Source organism: Oryx dammah, unplaced genomic scaffold (genome assembly GCF_014754425.2).
Source record: "Oryx dammah isolate SB20612 unplaced genomic scaffold, SCBI_Odam_1.1 HiC_scaffold_26, whole genome shotgun sequence".
Classification (NCBI taxonomy): domain Eukaryota; kingdom Metazoa; phylum Chordata; class Mammalia; order Artiodactyla; family Bovidae; genus Oryx; species Oryx dammah.
In genome coordinates, this window is record NW_024070210.1 from 98,474,963 (window position 1) to 98,499,570 (window position 24,608).

General features: G+C 40.9%; 1 protein-coding gene across 3 annotated transcripts in view; it reads right to left on the reverse strand.

Moving 5' to 3' along the window:
- LOC120852621 (neuronal regeneration-related protein-like) overlaps positions 1 to 24,052 on the reverse strand; it is a 32,550-nt gene extending 8,498 nt beyond the window's left edge. Inside the window, exons 1-3 of one of the 3 annotated variants that reach the window (XR_005718596.1) lie at positions 23,980 to 24,052; positions 23,800 to 23,841; positions 22,436 to 22,504 (exon numbers count right to left, since the gene is read on the reverse strand). Coding sequence is in view for 2 of the 3 variants with exons in the window: in XM_040225951.1 (XP_040081885.1) it covers positions 22,436 to 22,438 (3 nt within the window). In the remaining variant the exon portion in view is untranslated. Of the gene's footprint in view, positions 1 to 22,435; positions 22,505 to 22,708; positions 22,823 to 23,799; positions 23,906 to 23,979 lie in introns of those variants that run through there. The other 2 variants (XM_040225951.1, XM_040225952.1) reach the window with 2 other exon arrangements.
- Between the last annotated feature and the right edge of the window lie 556 nt (positions 24,053 to 24,608).

Sequence of the window (24,608 nt, forward strand, 5' to 3'; positions counted from 1 at the left end):
AGGCAAGAACACTGGAGTGGGTTGCCATTTCCTTCTCCAGTGCATGACAGTGAAAAGTGAAAGTGAAGTCGCTCAGTCGTGTCCAACTCTTAGCGACCCCATGGACTGCAGCCTACCAGGCTCCTCCATCTATGGGATTTTCCAGGCAAGAGTACTGGAGTGGGTTGCCATTGCCTTCTCCAAAAGATGCCCTCAAATTATTCCAGAATGCAAACTGCCTACAACCTCTCTTTCAAAATTACACCAGCCCACAGCCACCATACACATTTAGGTCTTAAATATTGGAAAGCTCATCCTGCAAGAACTGGGCTTGTTTGCTGACTTTGGATTGGGCCTGCTATCTGGGCCATGTGGTTCCCCCAGTCTCAAACTCCTTCCTCTTGCTCAGCTTTCCCCTCCTCTGCTCAGCTCCTTCTAGTAAAATTCCACCATCTGCCTCATTTGGGACAAACAGCCACCACGACATTCTCTTTAACCAGGAATGGGTGAAGAAAACAAGACTGCAATCTTAGATACACACGCTTTGCTTTGAGGCTTAAAAGAAAGTCACAGTACACAAAATCCCACTCTGGGAAATTTTAGATCTCAGATTGGGATCCACTGGAAGTTCACTTAATATAAACAGATACAAGATGATGACATCTCTATATTACTGCTTTTAAAGGCATGCTTTAAGTATAATTAAAAACATGACAGGTATTAGCAAGAAAAAATATTTCACTGTAAACCAAAAATATTGACAGAAATACATATATAAGCTTAGTAGGCATATGGATGCAATGAAAAGCAAAATCAATTAAATGTTATATATGTGTTCTTCTGCTTTTTTGTGATATACTATTTTAACAAAATGACACTACATTAGCATTTAACTTCTAGATCCAAAAAATCAATACTAAGGCAACCCAGGCTGGATTTGTAGGGGAAAATAGCTTGCCTCTCAGAAAGTCTTATACTTAGTCACAATACTTATTATAATTTTTTCTAAGAACTTTCTTTTTTAAAAGCAAAACAGCCAATGATATTTGCCAATGAACTTAGGAACATGAGTATCTGTTAGCAACTCATGAGTAAGCAAACTTCCTTCCATACCTCAAATTTGCTCTTGTGCAACATATCAATTTAGCTATAAGGTGACCAAAGGCATTTCTAATTAGGCTTTTTTTTTTTTTAGTGGGTGAATCATAAAGTAATCATCGAAGGTGTTAGGAAAGACAAATGTAATTTTGGCTTTGTGATAAATTCATATAGTCTTCTTCAGAGTCAGAATTTTAACCCCAAAATGGCAGCCACAGAAGAATCTCATTTACATTATTAACACCTGCCTGGCTGGTCTCTTAAGAACTCAGCAAATCCCTGGACATAGAAACCTAAAAGGGAATAAACTTTTATTTTTTGGTTTGGGGAAAGGATGGTAGATCATTGGAAATCCATGCTACGTACATAACAGCTTCATTCTTTCCTATACCTGTGGTGTTTTGAAGACTCTAATCTGAATGACTTTTTTGAGTATTCTTTGGCATTTCCTTTCTTTGGGATTGCAATGAAAACTGACTTTTTCCAGTCCTGTGGCCACTGCTGAGTTTTCCAAATTTGCTGACATACTGAGTGCAGCACTTTCACAGCAATATCTTTTAGGATTTAAAATAGCTCAACTGGTATTCCATCACCTCAACGAGCTTTGTTCATAGTGATGCTTCCTAAGGCTCACTTGACTTCACATTCCAGGATGTCTGGCTCTAGCTGAGTGATTATCTGGGTCGAGAAGATCTTTTTTGTATACTTCTTCTGTGTATTCTTGCCACCTCTTCGTAATATCTTCTGCTTCTGTCAGCTCCATACCATTTGTGTTCATTATTGAGCCCATCTTTGCGTGAAAGAGATACTTGGTCTCTCTAATTTTCTTGAAGAGATCTCTAGTCTTTCCCATTCTGTTGTTTCCCTCTATTTATTTGTGTTGATTGCTGAGGAAGGCTTTCTTATCTCTTCTTGCTATTCTGTGGACCTCTGCATTCAAATACATATATCTTTCCTTTTCTCCTTTGCTCTTCGCTTCTCTTCTTTTCACAGCTATTTATAAGTTCTCCTCAGCCATTTTGCTTTTTTGCAATTCTTTTTCTCAGGGATGGTCTTGATCCCTGTCTCCTGTACAATGTCATGAACCTCTGTCCATAGTACATCAGGCACTCTATCAAATCTAGTCCCTTAAGTCTACTTCCCACTTCCACTGTATAATCATAAGGGATTTGATTTAGGTCATACCTGAATGGTTTAGTGGTTTTCCCTACTTTCTTCAACTTAAGTCTGAATTTGGCAATAAGGAGCTCATGATCTGAGCCACAGTCCACTCCTGGTCTTGTTTTTGCTGACTATATAGAGCTTCTCCATCTTTGGGTACAAAGAATGTAATCAGTCTGATTTCAGTGTTGACCATCTGGTGATGTCCATGTGTAGAGTCTTCTCTTGTGTTGTTGGAAGAGGGTGTTTGCTATGACCAGTGCATTCTCTTGGCAGAACTCATATTAGCCTTTGCCCCGCTTCATTCTGTACTCCAAGGGCAAATTTGCCTGTTACTCTAGGTGTTTCTAGACTTCTACTTTTGCATTTTAGTCCCCTATAATGAAAAGGACATCTATTGGCGGTGTTAGTTCTAGAAGTTCTTGTAGGTCTTCCTAGAACCATTCAATTTCAGCTTCTTCAGCATTACTGGTCAGGGCATAGACTTGGATTACTCTGATATTCAATGGTTTGCCTTGGAAACAAACAGAGATCATTCTGTCCTTTGTGAGATTGCATCCAAGTACTGCATTTTGAATTCTTTTGTTGACCATGATGGCTACTGCATTTCTTCTAAAGGATTCCTGCCCACAGTAGTAGATGTAATGGTCATCTGAGTTAAATTCACCCATTCCAGTCCATTTTAGTTCGCTGATTCCTAGAATGTCGACATTCACTCTTGCCATCTCCTGTTTGACCACTTCCAATTTGCCTTGATTCATGGACCTAACATTCAGGTTCCTATGCAATATTGCTCTTTACAGCATCAGACCTTGCTTCTATCACCAAAAATTCCAATTATTCCAATAATTCCAATATTCTATCACCAATATCATTCCAATCCCAAAGAAAGGAAATGCCAAAGACTGCTCAAACTACTGCACAATTGCACTCATCTCATATGCTAGTAAAGTAATGCTCAAAATTCTCCAAGCCAGCCTTCAGAAATATGTGAACTGTGAACTTCCAGATGTTCAAGCTGGATTTAGAAATGGCAGAGGAACCAGAGATCAAATTGCCAACATCTGCTGGATCATGGAAAAAGCAAGAGAGTTCCAGAAAAACATCTATTTCTGCTTTATTGACTATTCCAAAGCCTTTGATCAGAATAAACTGTGGAAAATTCTGAAAGAGATGGGAATACCAGACCACCTGACCTGACTCTTGAGAAACCTATATGCAGGTCAGGAAGCAACAGCTCAAACTGGACATGGAACAACAGACTGGTTCTAAATAGGAAAAGGAGTACGTCAAGGCTGTATATTGTCACCCTACTTATTTAACTTATATGCAGAGTACATCATGAGAAATGCTGGACTGGATGAAGCACAAGCTGGAATTCATTGCCGGGAGAAATATCGATAACCTCAGATATGCAGATGACATCACCCTTATGGCTGAAAGTGAAGAACTAAAGAGCCTCTTGATGAAAGTGAAAGAGGAGATTGAAAAAGTTGGCTTAAAGCTCAACATTCAGAAAACGAAGATCATGGCATCTGATCCCATCACTTCATGGGAAATAGATGGGGAAACAGTGACAGACTTTATTTTGGGGGGCTCCAAAATCACTGCAGATGGTGATTGCAGCCATGAAATTAAAAGACATGTACTTTTTGGAAGGAAAGTTATGACCAACCTAGATAGCATATTAAAAAGCAGAGACATTATTTTGCCAACAAAGGACGTCTAGTGAAGGCTATGGTTTTTCCAGTAGTCAGGTATGGATGTGAGAGTTGGACTATAAAGAAAGCTGAGCACTGAAGAATTGATGCTTTTGAACTGTGGTGTTGGAGAAGACTCTTGAGAGTCCCTTGGACTGCAAGGAGATCCAACCTGTCCATTCTAAAGCTGAAGCTGAGTCCTTTGGCCACCTGATGCGAAGAGCTGACTCTTTTGAAAAGACCCTGATGCTGGGAAAGATTGAGGGCAGGAGGAGAAGGGGACGACAGAGGATGAGATGGTTCAATGGCATCACTGACTCAATGGACATTTGGGTAAACTCCGGGAGTTGGTGATGGCCAGGGATGCCTGGGGTGCTGCAGGCCATGGGGTTGCAAAGAGCTGGACACAACTGAGTGACTGAACTGAACTGAGCTGAATATGAATGACTTAAGAGAAACAATATCAATGATAGTCATTACCTTTACTATCAAATAACTCAGAATGCCTCTGTCCATGCAGGCCTTCATCAGGAGTTTTTGAAACACTTGCTGTGGGCTGGACAGTTAGACCCTGGACACCACCAGAAGAGAGACAGAGCTCCTGTCACCTAGGGGCTCACATCAAGGGGCAGGGGAGGGAGACAGTGGGGTGCTGGGTCCTCTAAAAGACCATTTAAACGTGGTAGGGGCTGAATTGTGTTCCCCCTAATGCCCACATGTGAGCTCCTGGCCCCTAATACTTCAAACTGTGTCTAGAGATAGGGTATATAAAGAGGCAATTAAGTTAAAATCAGTTCATATGGGTGGACCCTAATTCACACGACTGGTGTATTTAGAAGAGGAGGAAACTAGAACACACATACACACACAGAAGACAGCTGAGGACACTGGGAGATAGATGGCCATCTACAAACCAAGGAGAGAGGCCTCAGAAGCAGCCAACACTGACTGCAGACCTCCAGACTCCAGAACTGTGGAAAGTAAATTTCTGTTGTTTAAGTCATCTAGTCTGTGGTACTCTGTTTTGACAGCCCTAGGAAATGAATCAGTTCAGTTCAGTTGCTCAGTGGTGTCCGACTCTTTGTGACCCCATGGACTGTAGCATGCCAGGCTTCCCTGTCCATCACCAACTCCCAGAGATTGCTCAAACTCAAGTCCATCAAGTCGGTGATGCCATCCAACCATCTCATCCTCTGCCGTCCCCTTCTCCTTCTGCCTTCAATCTTTCCCAGCAGAAAGACTGACTCTCTTCCAGTGAATCAGTTCTTTGCATTAGGTGGCCAAAGTATTGGAGCTTTAGCTTCAGCATCAGTCCTTCCAATAAATATTCAGGACTGATTTCCTTTAGGAATGACTGGCTTGATCTCCTTGTACATAATTTCAAAAGTCTTCTCCAACACCACAGTTCAAAAGCATCAGTTCTTCAGTGCTCAGCTTTCTTTATGGTCCAACTCTCACATCCATACTCGACTACTGGAAAAACCATAGCTTTGACTAGAAATAAATAGTGTGCTTTAGATGCATTTTTTTTAAAAGTATAGGTTATGTCAAACGTAATAGTTCTCAGAGTATCTATCAATAGATTTAAAAAACAAAAACCAACATTTAGCAAGACATCCAGTAGTGCTGTCAACAGAGGAAATGAGGGTGGCAGTGAGCAGATCTGCAAGGTGCAAGCCAAGGAAGATAGAAGGTTGAGGGGCTTTCAAGTGCTGATAACAAGTAGGTCAGAAAAAAGGATAAGCTGATCTATCTTTTTGGAGGTCACCTGTTCTTGCTGGATGCCAAAGCTGCTCATTCTTCTTGGTATATGTCAAATGATGCTCTGTTAGTGGACACATGGCTTAAATTGTTTCCCATATATTCAGTTTTCTGGATTCAAGTTTGTGTTCTTCATAAACACCTATTAAACCAACTTCCTTTTGTAAGCTTCACCAAATTCTCTCTTGGTGGTGGTGGTGTGAGCATCTCAGAAATGCAAGCACATGGGAATATCTTGTAAGAAATAAACCAAAGTTTAGGGCTTCGCTGGTGGTTCAGTGGTAAAGAATCCACCTGCCAATTCAGGAGATGTGGGTTCAAACCCTGGGTCAGGAAGATCCCCTGGAGAAGGAAATGGAAACCCACTCCAGTATTCTTGTCTCAGAAATCCCATGGACAGAGGAGCTTGGTGAGCTACAGTCCATGGGGTAGAAAAGAGTTAGACACGACTTAGCAACTAAAGAATAACAACAGAGTCCATATACAGAATCAACCTAATTGACATGCTTCCTATCACTTCCACTATACTGCACGAAAATTTTGAATTATATCTATTTATTACCTGTTTCTAAATCCATATTTCCCTCTATTCACTTACCATTTTATCAGTATTTCTTTGGGGAGACTGTTAGATGAGAACAATCTTCAAAGGCAGGATCATAGCTTTATTTGGAGCCTAAACGCACCACACATATATATGTTGCTTACTTTACCAGTGAACATACGTTCTCAGAAAACTGTGATGAAGATGCTGCATGGCTTGGTTGTTAACAACCATAATTATAACATTATTTTCTACCCTTTGTGGGGTTCTATGTGCTTAAACAATGGCCCTTTTATGATTTATCAAAGATAGGTGCCCACCCCCTGCAATTAGAAGAGTAAACCAGAACAGCAGATGTCCAACCTGCATAATTAATTCTTTGAGCAGCAAGGGAGTGTATTTTATAATCTCTCTGCCAATTACTGTGTGTGTGAGTGTGTGTGTGTGTGTGTGTGTGTGTGTGTGTGTGTACATCTTTTATTCTGCCTAATTGGCTGGGACATTATGAAACCCAGTACTGTAAGACAGAATTTATATGCACACACATGCATTTCATTTCTGCAAATACCCTTTGAAGTGGCCCTATTAAGAATCTCCCTCAAAAGCTGGTCTGCTCCCAGGTGTGACTGGTCATGTGAGAGGGCAGAATGTAAACTGAAACCATAAATGAGTTACAAGGATCATTTTCTCTGAACAGTGTTACATCAAGGATTAGATGGTGCCAAAAGATGGTGCGCTGAGCTGTCTCTCTAGAGACCAGGTCTTAGAGCTCTGCCTAACCCTGTGAATGCTGCTTGGAGATAGCGTGCACAGCGGGGGAAAGGCATTGCAACTAGAGGACAGAAAAGAAAAGGATGGGTCATTCACACACTGGACGTCATCTCTGCACATTCTAGAAAGTAAAATAAATGTGATAGTTGGTCCCTAAGTTGGCAAACATTCTGGTTCGAGAACTAAGTGAAAAGTGCAGGGGTCTAATTTAAGTGTGCGTGTGTGCGTCACACACAAGCTGGCTGTGGTAACCAATGGATCATTGCAGAGAAAGCATTACAAACATTTGACTATTGCACTGAACCACAAATGCCCTCCTGCTAGAAAGGAAGGGATGATCTTTTAGGACACTGCTGCACTACAATACCTGCTGACACTCTTGGTTTTTCCATGGCCTGATAAGTTCTTAACCTGTAGAAATGGGGGTCAGGGAGACAACTGTGGTTCACAGCACACACGCTGATTAAGCCCATCGAATTAACTTTGCTTTGGGTGCAGATGTTTACTATGAGCTCAGAAAATGTCCACATTTTACTCATATTATGCAGCAGATTATGTTACTGCCCATGATGACATATAAGGCAGGCAAAGGATTCATTTCTTTCCTTTGTGAGCTGGGGTGTTTGAAACAAGCAGTGTTCAGAGTTTAACAGTAGAATCCTCTCGATTCACTCTGCCTGTTGTGAAGCCATCTTGAGAGGCCGCTGATGAATATGTGGGAGCCTGACAGCTGTGGAATTTCATTTCTAGATTTCAACTAGGCAGAGAAAGGAAAAGGAAGTCTCCTCGCTGGCAACAAAATGAAAGTGTTTACAAGTGAAATTAATCGTCAGCACAAAGAGCTTTCGCAGTCACTCTGTACCACAATATAATATTCTGCCTGTTTGGCTGCTGAGTTTTTTAAAATTTGATTTCTAAGAATAAAAACAAAGACTTAAAGAGGAGCAAGGAATCAAGTCAGAAGCAAGCCACAAAAGGTTAACATTACCCAACTTTGCTTTGTCACCGCTCTTTGAAACGGTTCATGATGTGAGTCTGGGGCTTTGGATGGTGTGTGCTTCAAAGGCAGGGTGCAGGAGCAGCTGGTGAACCCAGCACGCTGAACTGGAGGTCAGTTGCAAACATTTTGTGCTGTGCAAACTCCTCTCATCCCAGCCTCATTCCTTTCCAATAGGAAAATGCTTAGCACAAAGCAATCCACCTAAAGGCTCCATAAATCCAAAAAAGGGAGTTACTGATCGAGGAATTCTCAGATTTCTGCCAAGGCACCCTCCCCTGTGCTGGAGGTCAGCCTGGTATGCTAAGCAGAGCCAAACTGTGGACTGGACTCAAGGAATTAAGTTCAACACTTCAAATCTAGACTTTTAATGGGCGATTTTTCTTTTCAGTGATGAAGACAAAACAAAGTACAAACAGCTGATAACAGCCCAAAGTAAACCAGGAGAAAAAGCACAAGAAGAAAGCTTGGAAACAAATCTCATAAAGGATATCTAAGAAGAGATTTTCTGAACAAAGGAAAAAAAAATAAAGCAGCTTTTTAAAACTCTGGTTTGAGATTAAGCAGTTTGTGAGTGAACAATAAGAAAGTACAGGCCACAAAAATAAGACATTTGCTCTTTTCAGCAGGATAAAAAATACTGGCCTTTGTTAACTAGCAAGAAAAAAAAAAAAGAAAGAAAGAAAGAAAAGGCCCCTCAGGCATTTAAGCACAGCATAAGCTTTTCCTTGCCCCATGACCTCAACAAATATGTTAATAAAATCTTTTACCTCCCTGGAGTGGAACCAGAGTAAATATTTACTTAACACATCTGAGTTCTAAGTCTGGACCACCTTATTCCTTTATATAAATTGGTTTTCATTTGCAACCAAGAAATTAGAAACACCACATTTTGCAGTGTTTCTCCTGCTTTTATGGTAGGAGAAGGAAGGAAGGATGAAAGGGAAGGAAGGGAGGGAATAGAGGAAGAAAGCAAGAAGGAGGCAGGAAGAAAGAGAGCAAAAGATGGAAAGACAGAATGAACACTGTAAGGAAGAAAAGAAAACCGTACTGGGCCTGAGTGCACCAAACTGCACTTGAAAATTTTTGAACGGTATTCTCTGCTACAAATGAGTCATGCTGTTGATACCCTTTCCAATACTAGACATCTGGAATTAGCAGGACCTTTTCCAAGCACATTCCAAGGTTAATAAGAAACATCTAGACTTGCTTTTATTAGCCAGTTTGAGTAATTTTAGGTATACTGAATTTCACCTTCATATAACTAAGAAGTCTGATTTCTACTCACCAAGAATGCTAATTTTCTTTCTTCTTGGTCTAAAGTTACTGTGCTATTCACTAAAATCTATGAAAGTTTTCACCAATAAGGTGAAAGCAAAAGTCCTCGAAACTCAAGGGTTTTTTTCCCTAAAGCCCTAAGTTAAAAGCTAGTGAAATAAATATTTATCTGGACATATGGATTTGGGGTTTTTCTTGATCTGGGTGAATAATGAGATAGCCAGTTGCTTTTGATGAGCTTATGAACAATTTCAAAGCATTCCTATTGCTGACATATGCAGGACTGACTTTTCCAGAAAGTTTGCATTTTCTCCCAAAGTGCTCATTCCAAAAGAATTTATTCCCTCTTTCCATCAATGCACCATCTTCTGCTGGCAGCTGCAGACTGCTCAGCATTTACCAAAAGTCATTTCACAGTTCAGTGCTTGTCATGTACTGTCTTGGTCATTTGAAGACTAGATAACTCTTCAACAGCAAACAGATCACCAAATTTGGAGGGAAAGTGGTTTCTATTATGGAGAGGATGTAATTAAACTTGGTTTAAATCAGACGCTAGTTGATTACCTTTTAAGAAGTTTGGCTTTAAAGAGGGGAACACAGCCAGACTTGTATCTGCACGTCCTAAGTGCTGGGGCACTGCGCAGCTTCTGGGGAACTGCCCCGTATGGAAACTGGCAAAAAACGGAAAGCACAGAGGAGCAGAAGGTCAGGATGGATGTGCCCCTGCACACCACCTGGACTCGGCCCACTGAGTGGGGTCTGACTCAGAAGGCGGCTTCTCCCTGACAAAGGCCAGTCCGGCAGCGCCACAGGAAGCAGAGACGACCAAAGGCAGTGGCCGTCGACCCAAATGGATGCGGTGTCTCGGGACCGGGAGTCATCAATAAATACCTGGAGAGTCATGAAGATGACTGCAAAGGAATGCCAAATGAGGAGGCTAAATTCTGTGGGAAAGGGATCACTTATATTCTAATTAGCATGAAAAAGACAGCATCGGAAACTCAGAACTTCATTCGAAATCCTGACTACATTCTGAGACAAGAGAAGACACTGATATTGACATCTTCGGGGCTTTTCCCTTCGGTTTTTCTTCCATGGTAAACCAATCAGCAAAACTATACTTCTCCAAAGGAAGAGAATTGGAAGCAAGACATGAGAGTTGTCGGAACCCACTCTGGCAGAGTATCTAACTTTGGAGAGCCACAGTTTTCTGTGGGAAATGCACACTGGAGTTCATTATAATTTCTTTTTTTAAATTTTAGGCACGTTTTCTAGGCACACCCCTTTAATCCTCAGGGTGCTGCTGAAAGGATGAAATTCATCAGTACATGTAAGGCCATGGCAACAGGGTCAGCAAGATGGACCAAGTGGGCCTGGGTCAGCTGTCATACCATCAGCCTCACCGTCTGACAGAGGAGGATGCTCCGCGGTCAGAGAGCTTGCCCAAGGTCACAGAGCCAAGAAATGGAGAAGACGGGATGCACACCCAGCCTCTCTTCTCAGAGAACACGGTCTGTCCATAGCAGTCTTGTCTGCTATTTCCTCGGAGCCAGCTGCGGTGGCACCATGAGGCCCTGAGAGCGGGGCCTGCTCTCAATCCCTCAGTAGGTGCTGAGCATCTCTACGCAGTGCCCTTTTGATGGAATTTAGTTGGATTGCTGACACCTACTATCAAGAGAAGTTTTCTCAAAAGTATTTGCTTCTCTGCTAGCTGTATTTTCTTGTGTGTGTGTGTTTTGATAAATAGCTGCCCTTCAAAAATAACAGAGTGAAGTAAGCCAGAAAGAAAAACACCAATACAGTATACTAACGCATAAACATGGGATTTAGAAAGATGGTAACGATGACCCTGTATGCGAGACAGCAGAAGAAACACAGATGTGTAGAACAGTCTTTTGGACTCTGTGGGAGAGGGCGAGGGTGGGATGATTTGGGAGAATGGCATTGAAACGTATAATATCAGATGTGAAACAGATCACCAGTCCATGCATGAGGCAGGGCGCTCAGGGCTGGTGCCCTGGGATGACCCTGAGGGATGGGGATGAGGAGGGAGGTGGGAGGGGGGTTCAGGATGGGGACACATGTACACCCATGGCTGATTCATGTGAACGTGTGGCAAAAACCACCACAATAGTGTAAAGTAATTAGCCTCCAATTAAAATAAATTAATTTAAAAAAATAACTTGCCTAAAACACTCAGCACTGTTGGAGGGCACACAGGGCATGCTCGCCAGTGTTTTTGTTGCTACAGTCACTGGGGAAAGCCAACTTTTAGAGCAGCCATCCTCACTTGGCTACCTTAAGACTGTGGCTCTAATTAAACCCAAGCAACACTGATCACCACAGTTTTGTCTTTCTTCAATTTTCCCTGGAAGGAAATGTTTACCACAATACAAATATCTAGCAAACACTGCAGCTAATTACAAAGGGTATTTGCTGAGAAGCCAAATTGTTTTAATATGACCCCCAAATAAACCCTCAAACAACTTCTCTGATGACCTGGCAATGGACAATCTAATTCAGAATATCTTTCTTTCAACAAATACCATTAGAAATCATGTTCACTGTAACTCTGCTTTTCAAAAATTCAATTTCAAAACAAACCGTTTAATCAAAGGAGAATTAAAGTCTTGATCAATAATACGCAGCTATGTAAACCATACACAACATATAAGTATAAAGTGATCTAGTTGAAGAGGAAGAAAATAAATACTTATTAGAATAGAGAGGCATGTATAAACTATTAAGAATGGTAATTCAGAAAGAAAAACAAATCTAACCTGATTCTAGTTGGGAACTTTTAATTAACATAGTCTAAGAAATGCAATCAGTTCTAATGACAAAAATGGAAACACAGAGATGAGGGAACAAGCCAGCCATTAGTTATTACTATCATGAAGGTAACAAATAGCAGGTAACAAGAAAAGTGGTTTGTGATCCTCAAACCACATGTAGAATACCGTATTCATTCAGTCAAAGACATGACGAACCTCTGGTTTTGTCTAAACAACATAAGAACATTGATCAATTGGGGAAAAAAATCACATTAACTATCAGATGAATTGTTTCTATGATGCCAAAAACCAAATTTAATTGAATTTTTGATTGAATTGATTGTGACAGTGTAGACAGTTAATCCTGTATAATAAAATTAAAGTTTAAAAAGCAGTCCTCATGAAAAAAAAAGAGAAAGGAATAGGCTTAATGAAGATGAAATGAAAAGATGTAGAGATTTGACTCCTAGACCTTGATAACAAGATCAGAATAATTTAAGATTCTATTATCAAGATGAGAGCAAAACATACAAGGGCCAGAGGCATTCCATGATGTATAATTAGAACCAAGTCTCCACAGGGCACTGTGAAATGGAACTTCAGTTATACAACTTTTTTATAGGGTCCAGAGCATTCAGGCTTTGGAAACAATCAAATCTAGGTAATAAAGGATCAAAATTACAAAGATGAGAAGGGCTCCAAGATGTGGGCAGAATTTTTGCTGTATTAACTAAATTGGTTGAGTATATATATTAATTATCCAATCAAGAAATCAAGAAATATTTACTAAATACTGATTTTCTATGAAATATTGAATATTTCGTAAGTAGCTTTCAACTCCAGAGAATGAACATCTTAGGAAAGACAATTCCCCATTAGTTTGGACTGCAAGTGCTAAAGTAGCAAAGAATACACATTTTTTAAAAAAAAAGGTTTCTTTAGAGCTAAGCCACCAAATCTTGGGATATCTATTCAGGAAAGGTGAGAGTTAATTAACGACTTCATCTTTTCAAATTCTAATTCTCATAACCATGCTACCTCAGAAAGTCCATGAGATTGCATGTTTCAAATAGTAGGTCCATTCTCTGCCCAGTATTCCTTCGTTCAGTCAGTGTTAACTGAGTCCCCACAACGCAGCAGGCTCTAGGCTAAATGCTCAAACATGCCAAACCCACATGGCACCACGGTACACAGAGGCTCGGCAACTGCCTGGCAAATGTGCACAACGGCAGACTTTCCCAGCATGGTCTCAAGAAGCCTTTTGGTAACTTTCACTATGATGACTTAATGAAGGGCAAGAAATAGTCCTTCTTGGAAAAGTCCTTAATAACAATCCCTTACTTGGGTCATGTTTTTAAGTATCTTAGTAACTTTTATTCATCTAACAACAGAATCCAGTTTTCCCTTGACAGTTTTGAATGTTGGCTGCCAAACACACAGTATCTTCTCCTAATTTCTACTATATCTGACACTGACTTCATTCAATAAAAGAGACCACAAAATGCCTGGATCCATTTTAAACATAACAACTTTTGTAAAATCCCCCTGTTCGGTCAGTGGACTACAGTACTTTTCCCAGCTGGAATTGTATCAAACACAATTCAGACAGGAAAGCTGCTACCTGCCCTAGTAATCAAAGGACAGCGGTGTGTGATGGTGATCTGAGTAAGGGCTGGAGTGGAGAAGGGACAAGAGCTAGAACTGGGCAACCACACCAAAACTTTGTGCACATTATCAATCTCCCTCTTGTTTTAATTACATATTGGTACAGGTCTCTGGCTCATATTTTCACTGGCAACAACTATTCAGCTATTCTTCCTTTCTTTCCAATCAATGTCTCTGATTTCCAATTTCAGCATAAAAGGGGCAAACAGACCTTCCTTTCATTGACCGCATTCTCTTAAATATCTTTCCCTTCTCCTTTTAAAACAGGCATGATGCTTGTATTTTAGTCTATGAGAATTAGGATGAATACTGAACAAGCATAGTTAAAATCAAGGGTTTAAAAATATCTCCAGCGACATCAATCTCGGGCTTCCCTGGTGGCTAAGACAGTAAAGAATCTGCCTGCAATGCAGGAGACCTGGGTTTGATCCCTGGGTTGGGAAGATCTCCCAGAGAAGAGCATGGCAACCCACTGCACTATTCTCGCCTGGAGAATTCCATGGACAGGGAAGTCTGGCAGGCGTAGTCCATGGGGTGGCAAGGAGCTGCACACGACTCAGCGACTTCTTAAACACAATGCTTAGATCAGAAACCATTCCGAGGTAACAACAGGCCATTATTTTACTTGTAAAGAATTCATTACCTTGTGAAACCAGAGCAGACGGTGCTATACTGGCATGACTGACTCAGTCCGATTGCGGAGAGGCAAACTGTGGACCGCTGGCAATACAGCACTGAGGACCTGAAGCACGGTGACATCCTCCAGCCAGAATTCCGGACGGACATGTGACTCCACCTAAAGCTGAGAGTCCTCTTCCAGCAGACTACATCAAACCAAATTTCTGGACACTCTGAGGGCCTCTTCTGTCTAAACAGTGCAGAAGGCAGCGCAGAACTGAGGAGCTGGTTTTGTATCATGTTTACATTTCACTTAACTCTCCCCTCTTACCTCCCTAACACTGAAGCCTCTTTATTCAGTGAGATGGTTTTCAGCAACAAATTCATCACCTGTGTGTAGTGATTTAATTTTGGGTCCTACATTTTATAATCAGAACTGTCACGCCCCTGCAAAGTGTTGGGTTACTACAAGTTGTAAATCTCAAGGTGAGCCACCTGGTTCTGCCCAGAAGTAATAGATCTCCATGTATTCCTGAGCGACCACTCGTTCATTTATTTCACAGACATTTATTGGTTACTAAGGATATGCCAGTTCCTACACAGGTACTGGAGCTGTGGTTAGACTTGCTCATGGAGGTGTAATCTATTTCAAGGTCCATGAAGGTTAGGGGTTCCTTTCACTTTGTAGGAAAAGAATGCCAGTCAATTTCACTACTGTTCTAGAGTTCCCTCTCAATTGTTCCACAACTGAATTCACCATTCTGATACAGGAAAAGGGGAAAAAGAGGCATCACAGCTTCAACTACACCATAAGAAGAGGTCCAATGTTCACTTACTAGTGGTCAGTGTTTGTGCTTCACGTTTACAGTCTTGGAGGGTAGAAAGGCATGCAGAAAGAAGCCAGCCACAAGTAGAATGCTGTGTGTGTGTTTAGTGTACAAGGGAGCAGGAGATCATTCCTGCTAGACGTCCTGGGGAGAGTTTCATGGAGGTGTTGTTATTTAAATTCAGTCTGGAAGAAGAGCTTTATTTGTCCGGAGGAGCATTCTTTCTAGGACTGAGTAAGCAAAGGCACAGAGGGGAGGGCCTCCTGGGGCATGCTCAGAATAACAAGTAGCCTGGTCCTTCTAAGAAAATAAATGCTATAGTAGCTAGAAATAAAACACGAGTTCACATAGTTCTGGAATGGCTCCTCAGCCACAGATATTCAGTTTATGAAGGTTTAAAACACAGAAGTTGAAAAAAAAATATTTAGAAGTGTGATGTGGGAGTAGGTATAAGGAATTTAAGGAAACAGCGCTTATGTATGTCACTTACTGTCTAGGGCATGAGTCCAACCGCACCTGAAGGGTCCAGAAGAACTGGTCAAATCATTCATATTGAAAATCTTACAGCTGATGCCTTCTGAGTCTGTCCTGTTTCCAGAAGAGATTCCAGAAAAATCCTTCTTGGTCTTGGCTTTCCCCAACTTCTGGGTATCATGTTATGAGATTCCCTTATGATGGTCACTAGCTATTGTCTAAATTAGTAATGGTCCGTAGGCCTCAAATTGTAAACAATTTTATGATGATGATGTAAGCGTCGGCTTGAATTCTGAATACGTACCTCTGGCTAATCAGGAAGAAGTGGAGAGAACCAGCTGGGTTTGTGTGGTTGCGACTGATTAGCACATGGCTAGCCGCAAAGAAGGGAAGAATGGGGTCTGCTCTCACAGCTGGCACAGAAGCAGCACCCTCTCTGGCCAAGTGGACACTAAGGAACCCTCTGGCATTTACCAGGGGAAGTGCAGCCACTTTCTCCCAAGAAAGAGGTTAAGGGTGCTCCCTTCCCTACTCCTTCCAACTAGGGACCTTCCTTCTTACCACTCTACCACTGCCCAAGGACAGCGAGAGGCAGCAGTAAATACGCTGTATGTGAATGAACACGTGTGCTTTTTTCGTTGGGCACAATCAAAATGCAGAGAGCCTGAGACAGGCTGGAACCTGAGTGGGAGCCTGGGGCCATCTCCAAGATGCCTCCGCGTGGCTGCCCCTAGCTCAGCACTTGGAGTTCTTGACTTCTAGGTCTAGTGTGTGAGGCCCGTCTTTGAGAGCCCAGAGGCCTGAAATAGGGAGGAGGACATTCACTAATGCAGTAAACATGTATTATGCTCACTCCTCTAAGCATACCTTTCTAATGAATGTATTTCTTTTATCAGAAATATGCTTTTCTCTCATCTAAATCTACCCATTCTTCATTCACCCCATATTTACTAAGGATAGATGCTAAGCCCTGAAAACGTCAAGAAGGCACAGTACCTTCTCTCAAAGACCTTCTAGGTTTCAAATTTTGTGCCGACTCCAATCAGCTGTTAATGTAACAAGACAGTGAAGATTTGGAAATCATATTCAGGATGGATAATAATAATAATGTGTGTGTTAAGACACTGATTTGCAATGTCTGACCCAAGTGGAGGAGGAGGCAGAGATGGCACACAAACCATGTATCTGTCATCTCTGGGTATAGGTTAATTTCTACCTCCTTAAAAGAAAGCATTCACCTCCAGTTCCCAGTCTCCAATGATACCACTCCTCTGCATCTTACAGTTTGGCACTAGAAGTTCATCATGCATATGAGTCTCCCTGGCACAAGTAAAATATAAATCTACATTCCATAATGCAACAAACTTAGCACAAAGAAAATACTAAAAAAAAAAAAAAAATGCTTGTTCAGTTGACAGAGGAATAGATGCACCATCCTACTGCTAACTCTTCTCATTTTCTTCAGTGCTTCTATACATGGCAACTTTGTTTTCCTGGGATCATTTACATGATAGCACAGAATGAGATCATACTGGAAATAAGTAAAGGCTTTAAAGTTCCAGTACTAGGAGCAAAGTTTCTCCTGGATCCCAGAGGGGATTTTTAGGACTGTAGGAAAAAGTTGCTGTCAGTTTTGAGTACCATAGCTGGATCAAACCTAGAGGCCTCGAATCACAGCAGGTTGTTCAGAGGATGGCTTTAAATGTTGATAAAGGTGAGCAACTGCAAGACACTCTTTTTTGACAAGTGGTTTTATGGCTTAATCATAATTTTTTTTTCTTCTGCTAATAAATAATGGAAGATAATTTGCTGTGGAAGCTAACATTACATTCACTTTAACTTCCTAGCTCTTTAGAAGAATGGAAGGATCAAAATTACTTCTAGTCCATCAAAACTAAACAAGATTAAGTCATTAAGGATGGAATTTTTAAAAGTTCAGCTTAACAGATATTAGCGTGTATGGACCACATATTTACTGAGCTTCTAACATATATTTAATATTTCATTAAACACTGCATATGAAGTTTTTAAACTTTCTGGAAGTCTATAATCTAATCTATAATCTAGCTGGTCAGTGAAAGAAATGAATGTGATCCAACTAACAAATAATGCAGGAGAGTATAATCTAGTGTTACACCAGGTTAATACCATGTCATTGCTACTAATAACTGAATTGATATTTAGAATTTAGTTGAGAGCCATGCTAATGTTTAAATCCCAAACCATTAGAGCTGCTAATACTGTCATGCACTAACAGATCAATTTCAGGATCACTGCTGTTTTTTAAACCACTGAGATGAGAGATTCTTGAAGCTGTCCATAGGTGCAAAACATGTCCTGAAATACTCATTTCAGATAGATTTAGATCCAAGAAATGGGATTTTTAGGAACCATAATTTCTACAGATGTGGACTGAGACTTATGGTTAATTTTCCAATATAAAGCAAAGGAGTGGTTTAAAGCCAGAATTTTTAAAATATATCTTGATCAACTAAGATGATACAGTCCAGCTACATCCATTACATTTTCCTCTGGTATATTCAAATTGGATTCACTGGTAAGATTTCCTTATTGCTAGTCTTTTTCCCATATAACAAAGGAATTATTCAAATAATTCAGGCAAATCCCTTCCACTCCTGCCTCAGTCCAGCAACATTTTGAATAAACTAAGATGAATCAGACAAAATCAAGTTATTTTGTGTTAAGCATAATTATTCAGATAATTATCTCAACCCTCCATTTCATTTTGGTTGTGAGGATAAGGTCCTAAAACACTTACCAGCCAGAAACAGCACTTGAAAACATGTGCAAGAGCAGGGAAGCCACAGTACCTCTCTAAGGCTCCTAGTCAGTCTAGTGTTAAGTGGGCACAATGTATAAAACTCATCATCTGGAGGTTATTCATTTGCATTAGTAAAGTGTTCATATTTCAGAAGGATATTTTCCTAAAGTATTCATCTTAGACTGTGTGTGTGCTCAGTCACGTCTGACTCTTGGCGACCCCAGGGACTCTAGATAGCCAGGTTCCTCTGTCCATGGAATTTTCCAGGCAAGAATACTGGAGTGGGTTGCCGTTTCCTCCTCCAGGGGATCTTCCCGACCCAGGGATTGAACCCGTGTCTCCTGGGTCTCCTGCATAGGCAGGCAGATTCTTTACCACTGCACCACCCGGGGAAAACCATTCATCTTAGGGTTTAAAATAAAGAGAATTCTTTCAGTGTATTTATGAAAATCTGATTTACATGCCAGTTTTGAAGAATTGCATCAGTTTAAAATAGAACAAATAAAAAAATAGAATGATATTTTAAATACCTGTTTATTCCAAGATTTCTGCTCAAATACCTTCTTCTGCCTGATCTATCTATTTAGCTCAAGAGGAAGAGGGACTGGGGCTAAACCTAGATAGACCATCCCTACTGTCCTAATTCCCCAAACAATTCCCAATTCTCCCCTCACAATGCGCTAGAAGCACTGCTAAAAGAGAAGGCAGTACCATCTACAGTTACTCTCCTAGGTACTTTTCAGCATCCCCACAGTCAAAAAATCACTGACTAACTTGTAAATTTACATTCCAAAACCCAACGGCACAGCTACCAACAGTACCTCATCCCTTTGCAATCTTTCTCTTTTTCTTTAAACAAGAAAACCTTATGTTACTGAAGAGATTATTGAAAGAGTCTCCTTGTAAGTTCATGAATGCCACTTCACAGACTGTACAGAAAGCAAAGCTCTAAGAACAGTACAATGGAGTCAACTCATCATTTTGAAAAGCTCAGCATCAGACTTAGAGAGAATCTAAAATCGTTCCAATTCCTAGGTCTCTGTTAAAACATAATGAGCCCAAGCTTTTGCCACTGTGAATCCATGGCACATTCATACTAGGAGGCAAGTTTACAGCACAAAGGGTAGTCATGTTGAAAATCAGGACTTAACTTTGACACTGAATTAAATTTATTTTTTCAAACTATTCAGTAAGACCATCTGCTTATTTTTGAAATATTTTCTTCTCAGTGATGTATCCAAAGCAAGTACCTTTAAAATAAAACAACTAAGTAAATCCCAAGGACCAATATTAAATATAATCTTAGAAATTAAATTTAACAAAAAGCCAAATAGAAATTAAAGAAATGCTGAGGATTTCTGCAGACTCACAATAGCTTGTTAATTGCAAAGACATGTCGGGGATGGAGTGCTAGAAAAAGTTGTGCTTACTAGAAAACAGAAAAAGCTGGGGGATGTTATTAAAAAGAACACTCTAGAAAATGAAGATAAGGAAAACCACACTCAAAATTAAAACTTGTAACAGTACTCCTAAAATGCACAACCCCAGATGCACTGTAGCCTATGTAAATAATGCTCCCAGGAGTTGTGCCCAAAGGGTCCCCTATATGGAATACAATGTGATTAGCACCTCATAGATTAACAATACAGTTGTATTTTTTTATAATGCAAAAAGTTATCATTGGGAAACACCATTTTAGGGTATGTCAAATGTCTAAATATTGAACCATTCTGTTTTGGATCCTAGAGTCTACTAGTTAATTTCTTACTCTGGAATGAGTTGATTATAAATTTGTATTTGGAATAAGTCCTTTACTAAACAGGTCAAAAACACTGAAATTAGACCCTTTTTAGTGTTTTAAAATATGGAAATCCATGTTTCTATATAAACGGAAAGATATGTTTCACAGCAAAACATATAAAAGTTTATATATGTTCTAGAGGTGACCAGGTGTTAAGTCCACTGCTTCTCCAGCACTAGTTTCTATCATATAAGAGGTAAGTCTTTAAGTAAGCCAGTTACACAGGTCAGCAAAGTAATTCCTGTTTTAATCAAGTAAAGAAAATAACTTCATTTTTCCAAAAAGGAGAAAAGGAGGTATAAAACACCTCTAATTTCAGTTTAAAAAAAAAGACAATCAAAATTTATTTTTTTTTAATGAAAAGACTTTGAAGAGCTCAGAACTCCTGGAATAAGAAAATTGCTAGAAAGTTACTTGGAATCACCCACAGACAATAACTGTCGGTGGTTTCATTTCAGGCAATGGGCTTGTGCCAAAAGAGACTGACATCTTGATGAAAGGATCACCCAAAAGTTGTGAGAATTTTTCCATGACTAAAAATCCTTCCAAGAGCAACAAACTGATTTCTCATTCTGTCACCATAAATAGACGACAACTGTAAGAAATTGACAACATGTAACAATAATTCGAATTTGCTCTTCTGCATTCGAACTGTTCCAACTTTCATTCTTGGCACACATGCTTTCCTTCCACAAAGCTTACTCCGCTCACTACTATGGAAACATGATATTTATTCTTTGAGCTTGAGCTATAGGACTAATTTTGGCAAAATCAGTGGTCAGATTGATGTTCAACCAAACTGGTCACCTGATATTACTACACATGAATCTTCACACCCTCTTTATTCCAGGGTAAGGTTCTGGGATAAAGAGCTACAGGACAAGGTGTCGTGGCCAATCACAGTAAAAGATAATGAAATAAAAACACTGTGCAGTAGGTTATTTTATTACCATCCTAGAACCCTATGACAATGGCTAGTTAGGAATTTAATATCGATTTAGACACCATTTGCACAAAACCTACTGATTAATTTTGTTTATCCCTTTTGCCTTCTACCTTAAGTTACTTAATTTGGTCATTATCAACCTATGCCCAAGCAAAATCTATTTTATTTGAAGCTTTGACACCCACCTGTTGAAATGATAAGTGAGGCACACACAAAAAATAAACAGCTTACTTATTAACAGAATTCAAACAAAATTCATGTAACTGCTTCTGACTCACTTTTCTCCTTGGAAGCTTATACTTGGATTGCTCTCAAAGAAAACATCAAGTATATCGGATTCAATTTTGATTCATTAAATTCCTCCCTCTTTTAAAAGAAAAAACAAAAACTAAATTTGGAAACCACACACTCTAAGCGGCAAAGAGGTGTTTTAAAGAGCATAAACATCTGCAGTAGGACATGCTGTACTTAACTAAAAAGTTTCATGACATTTCTGTTCTTGTTTTCAGTTCAACTTCATTTCCATAGAGGAAATTTTTCAAAAAAAGATTAGTACATGTATTCAACTGTTTTTAATGTGTATTTCATCTATTTCTTTAACCCATCATCGAACACTAAGCTGCCTCCTCTGCTGGTCATAATGCTTGTCAGAAATAGTTACGCCTTCATTTAGAGGATAACACGCTTATCTTCTAAAACTGAGCAGATGTCTCTCATAAATGAAGTTATAAATCAATGACAACAATAAAACAGTAATTATATTTGGGAGACAATAGAGTGTATTAACATAGAAGTTCATGCTCTACATATATACCGCTTTAGCGTATACTATAGCTGTTGGATTAGCTGGACACAGACTCCTACTTTTGGGATAAGTTCTGGCTCTCTCTACTAGAAGACCATTGCTTTGTTTAAGCCCCACTGCTTGCCACCTCTTCCACGCATGTCACAATTTATCACTCTTCTTAAAGAACAGAACAGTTTCTGTTCAAGTTAAAAATTTTTCACTTCTGAAAGGAATTTCAGTTTTCTATTCAAAATGATTGAAAATCAAAAGATCTTATTCCTAATTCATCACATCCAATAATATAAATTGTTGTACTGCAGAAGCTCGCCAGGCTGGATAGGAACCTCTGAAAGGTCATATAGGGTAGAAACAATGCAGGGTTCAGAGGAGATGAAGGTGGGTGGTTGGTATTTTTATGGAATAAAGACTGGTAAGAAGTAATTGAGAATCTCCTCTGATGACCAATTCTTACCATTTTGAGAATCCTTAACAGTCTTGGCCTTGCACCCTCCCTCTCTTCAGTCGAAGGAGACCAACCAACCTGCAAAATATGTTTAAATACAGTAGACAAATTGCCTTACCATAGGTCAGCAAATGAGAAATGCTTGTTTAGAGGTTACAGACAAATAATCATTTTCTGTGGTTAAGCTCAGTTACATGCAAATTACTGTAACCACTGGAGCTTCTGAAAGAGCTTTTCAAACGGTCTGCAGGCTTAAACAGGGGACAAAGGAATCCCTGGTACCTGGCTTTGCAGAGTCCTGGGCTATTCTTAGTGTTGGGTTCATCTTTAAATTGCAGGAGTTTAACGGCTTAATAACTTAAAAGTAGAACCAAGTGATAAAAATAGATTGTTTTCTGGCTGCTCTTTGTTCCCAGACATACTACTGGCAGTATATTTGCAATCAAGACAGCAGAATACGAATCAGCCTTCCACCGTGTAGTGTAATGCCTCAGAGTGGATATTTTTGGAAATGGCACTGCATTACATAACCTTCCGTGTTTAAAAAAAAAAAAAAAACTACACTAAGGGGGAAAAGTCAGGAATATACACCATTATGCCCTTCTCCCTAAACCAAATAAACATTAATATACGTGCTGCGGTGATTTTCCTCTCAACCTTTGTGTCACAATACAGTTCTTTTGTTAACATAAGTTATGACAAAAATTAAGATGAATGGAGAAACAAAGTTCTCTAACAGGGTATTATAAGCTCTTCGAATTTTCCTATAATGGTATTACAGACACACAGAAATGCAAATCAGATTATTATCATCATCAAGCAAAAAGCAGTCACTTATTTTTAAGCCATCCCTCCCCCAAAGTTCAGCTGCTTTATAAGAAAATGCAGGGGGAAAGTGTTGCAAGATCGAATGCCTGAAAAGACCCTTGGAGGCGCAGCAGCTTTGAAAGAGTAATAAAGACTAAGGATGGAGCAACACAAATCCACTTTATAAAAGGGGAGGGGGGTGTGCATGCACCAAAGTGCATTTAATGCAAAGAAACAAAACAGTTCCTAACAATGCTTTATTAGCAAGAAGAACAAAAATTAATCACACCAACAAGCGAAAAACCCCACCCCTTCCCAACAGATTTCTCCCTCTTAACTTGTGCATTAGGAAAAAAAAAAAAAAACCACCCAAGTCAAATTCCAGCCTTAATGCAGCGGGACCAAAATGCCAGAATTTCTCTAAGAACAGGCTTCCGTTCTTTAAAATTTAGAGGGAAGAAGCATGAACTCTGCAGGGTTGGAGTCCAGCAAAGAGCAACGGCAAGAAATCGACACAAAAGAGAAAGCAGCGCTCCCGGCCGGGGATGGGAATGGCATATACTTACAGACAAAAGCCCCGTTCCCTGTTCACTCTCTCCTCTCTACACCTGAAACACAAATGTGGATGAAAAAGGGTATCATGCTAGAGAGACAGCTGGGGAAGGGGGGTGGGGGGAGGGGGCGGGGGGAGGGAAAAGGGGTGGAGGAAAAGGAGGGAGGAGGGGGAAGGGAAACAAAACCCAAACCGGCTTCACTTCCAAGAAGTGCAGCCTTGGAAAAAGGAGGGGGAAGGTCTCCCTGCCTCGCGCTCTCTCTCCAAGAGTGTGCGTCTCTTTCTCTAAGAGTCAGTCTCTCTCTCTCTGTCTCTCTGCTGCTAGTGTGCCAGTGAACAATGAGCTAATTCTGATGGGCTGGCGCCACGCCAGCACCCCAGCCTCGCTGCCACTGTGCGGCCGCGGCGGAGCCAGACTGCTTACTCGGCAGGAATCGGCGACTCGGGGCCCGGTCGGCGAGCGGCCAACGCGCGCGCGCCCCGGGCCCCCGCACCCGGGAACCCCGAGCGCCGCCCGCGCCCCCTGCGCCTGCCGGGCCCGGGGACAAAGGGGCCCGCGGCTCCGCGCGCCGCCCCGGCCCCGGCCCCGCCCCCGGAGCGCGGCGCGCACACACCCGGCCGGGCCTCTCCCCCTTGGCGGGCTTCTCGGCCTCGACGTGCGGTTGCTTTTCAGACAAATAAGGAGGCGGAGGAGGCGGTTTGGGGGCGCGCCAGGCGTGAAGGCGGCCAGGGCGCTGCACAGCCCGGCGGCTGGCCAGGGCCCCGGGGAGAGGCGGCGCGACCCGTACTGTAATAATAAACCTGCAGCAGAGGGCATCTGAG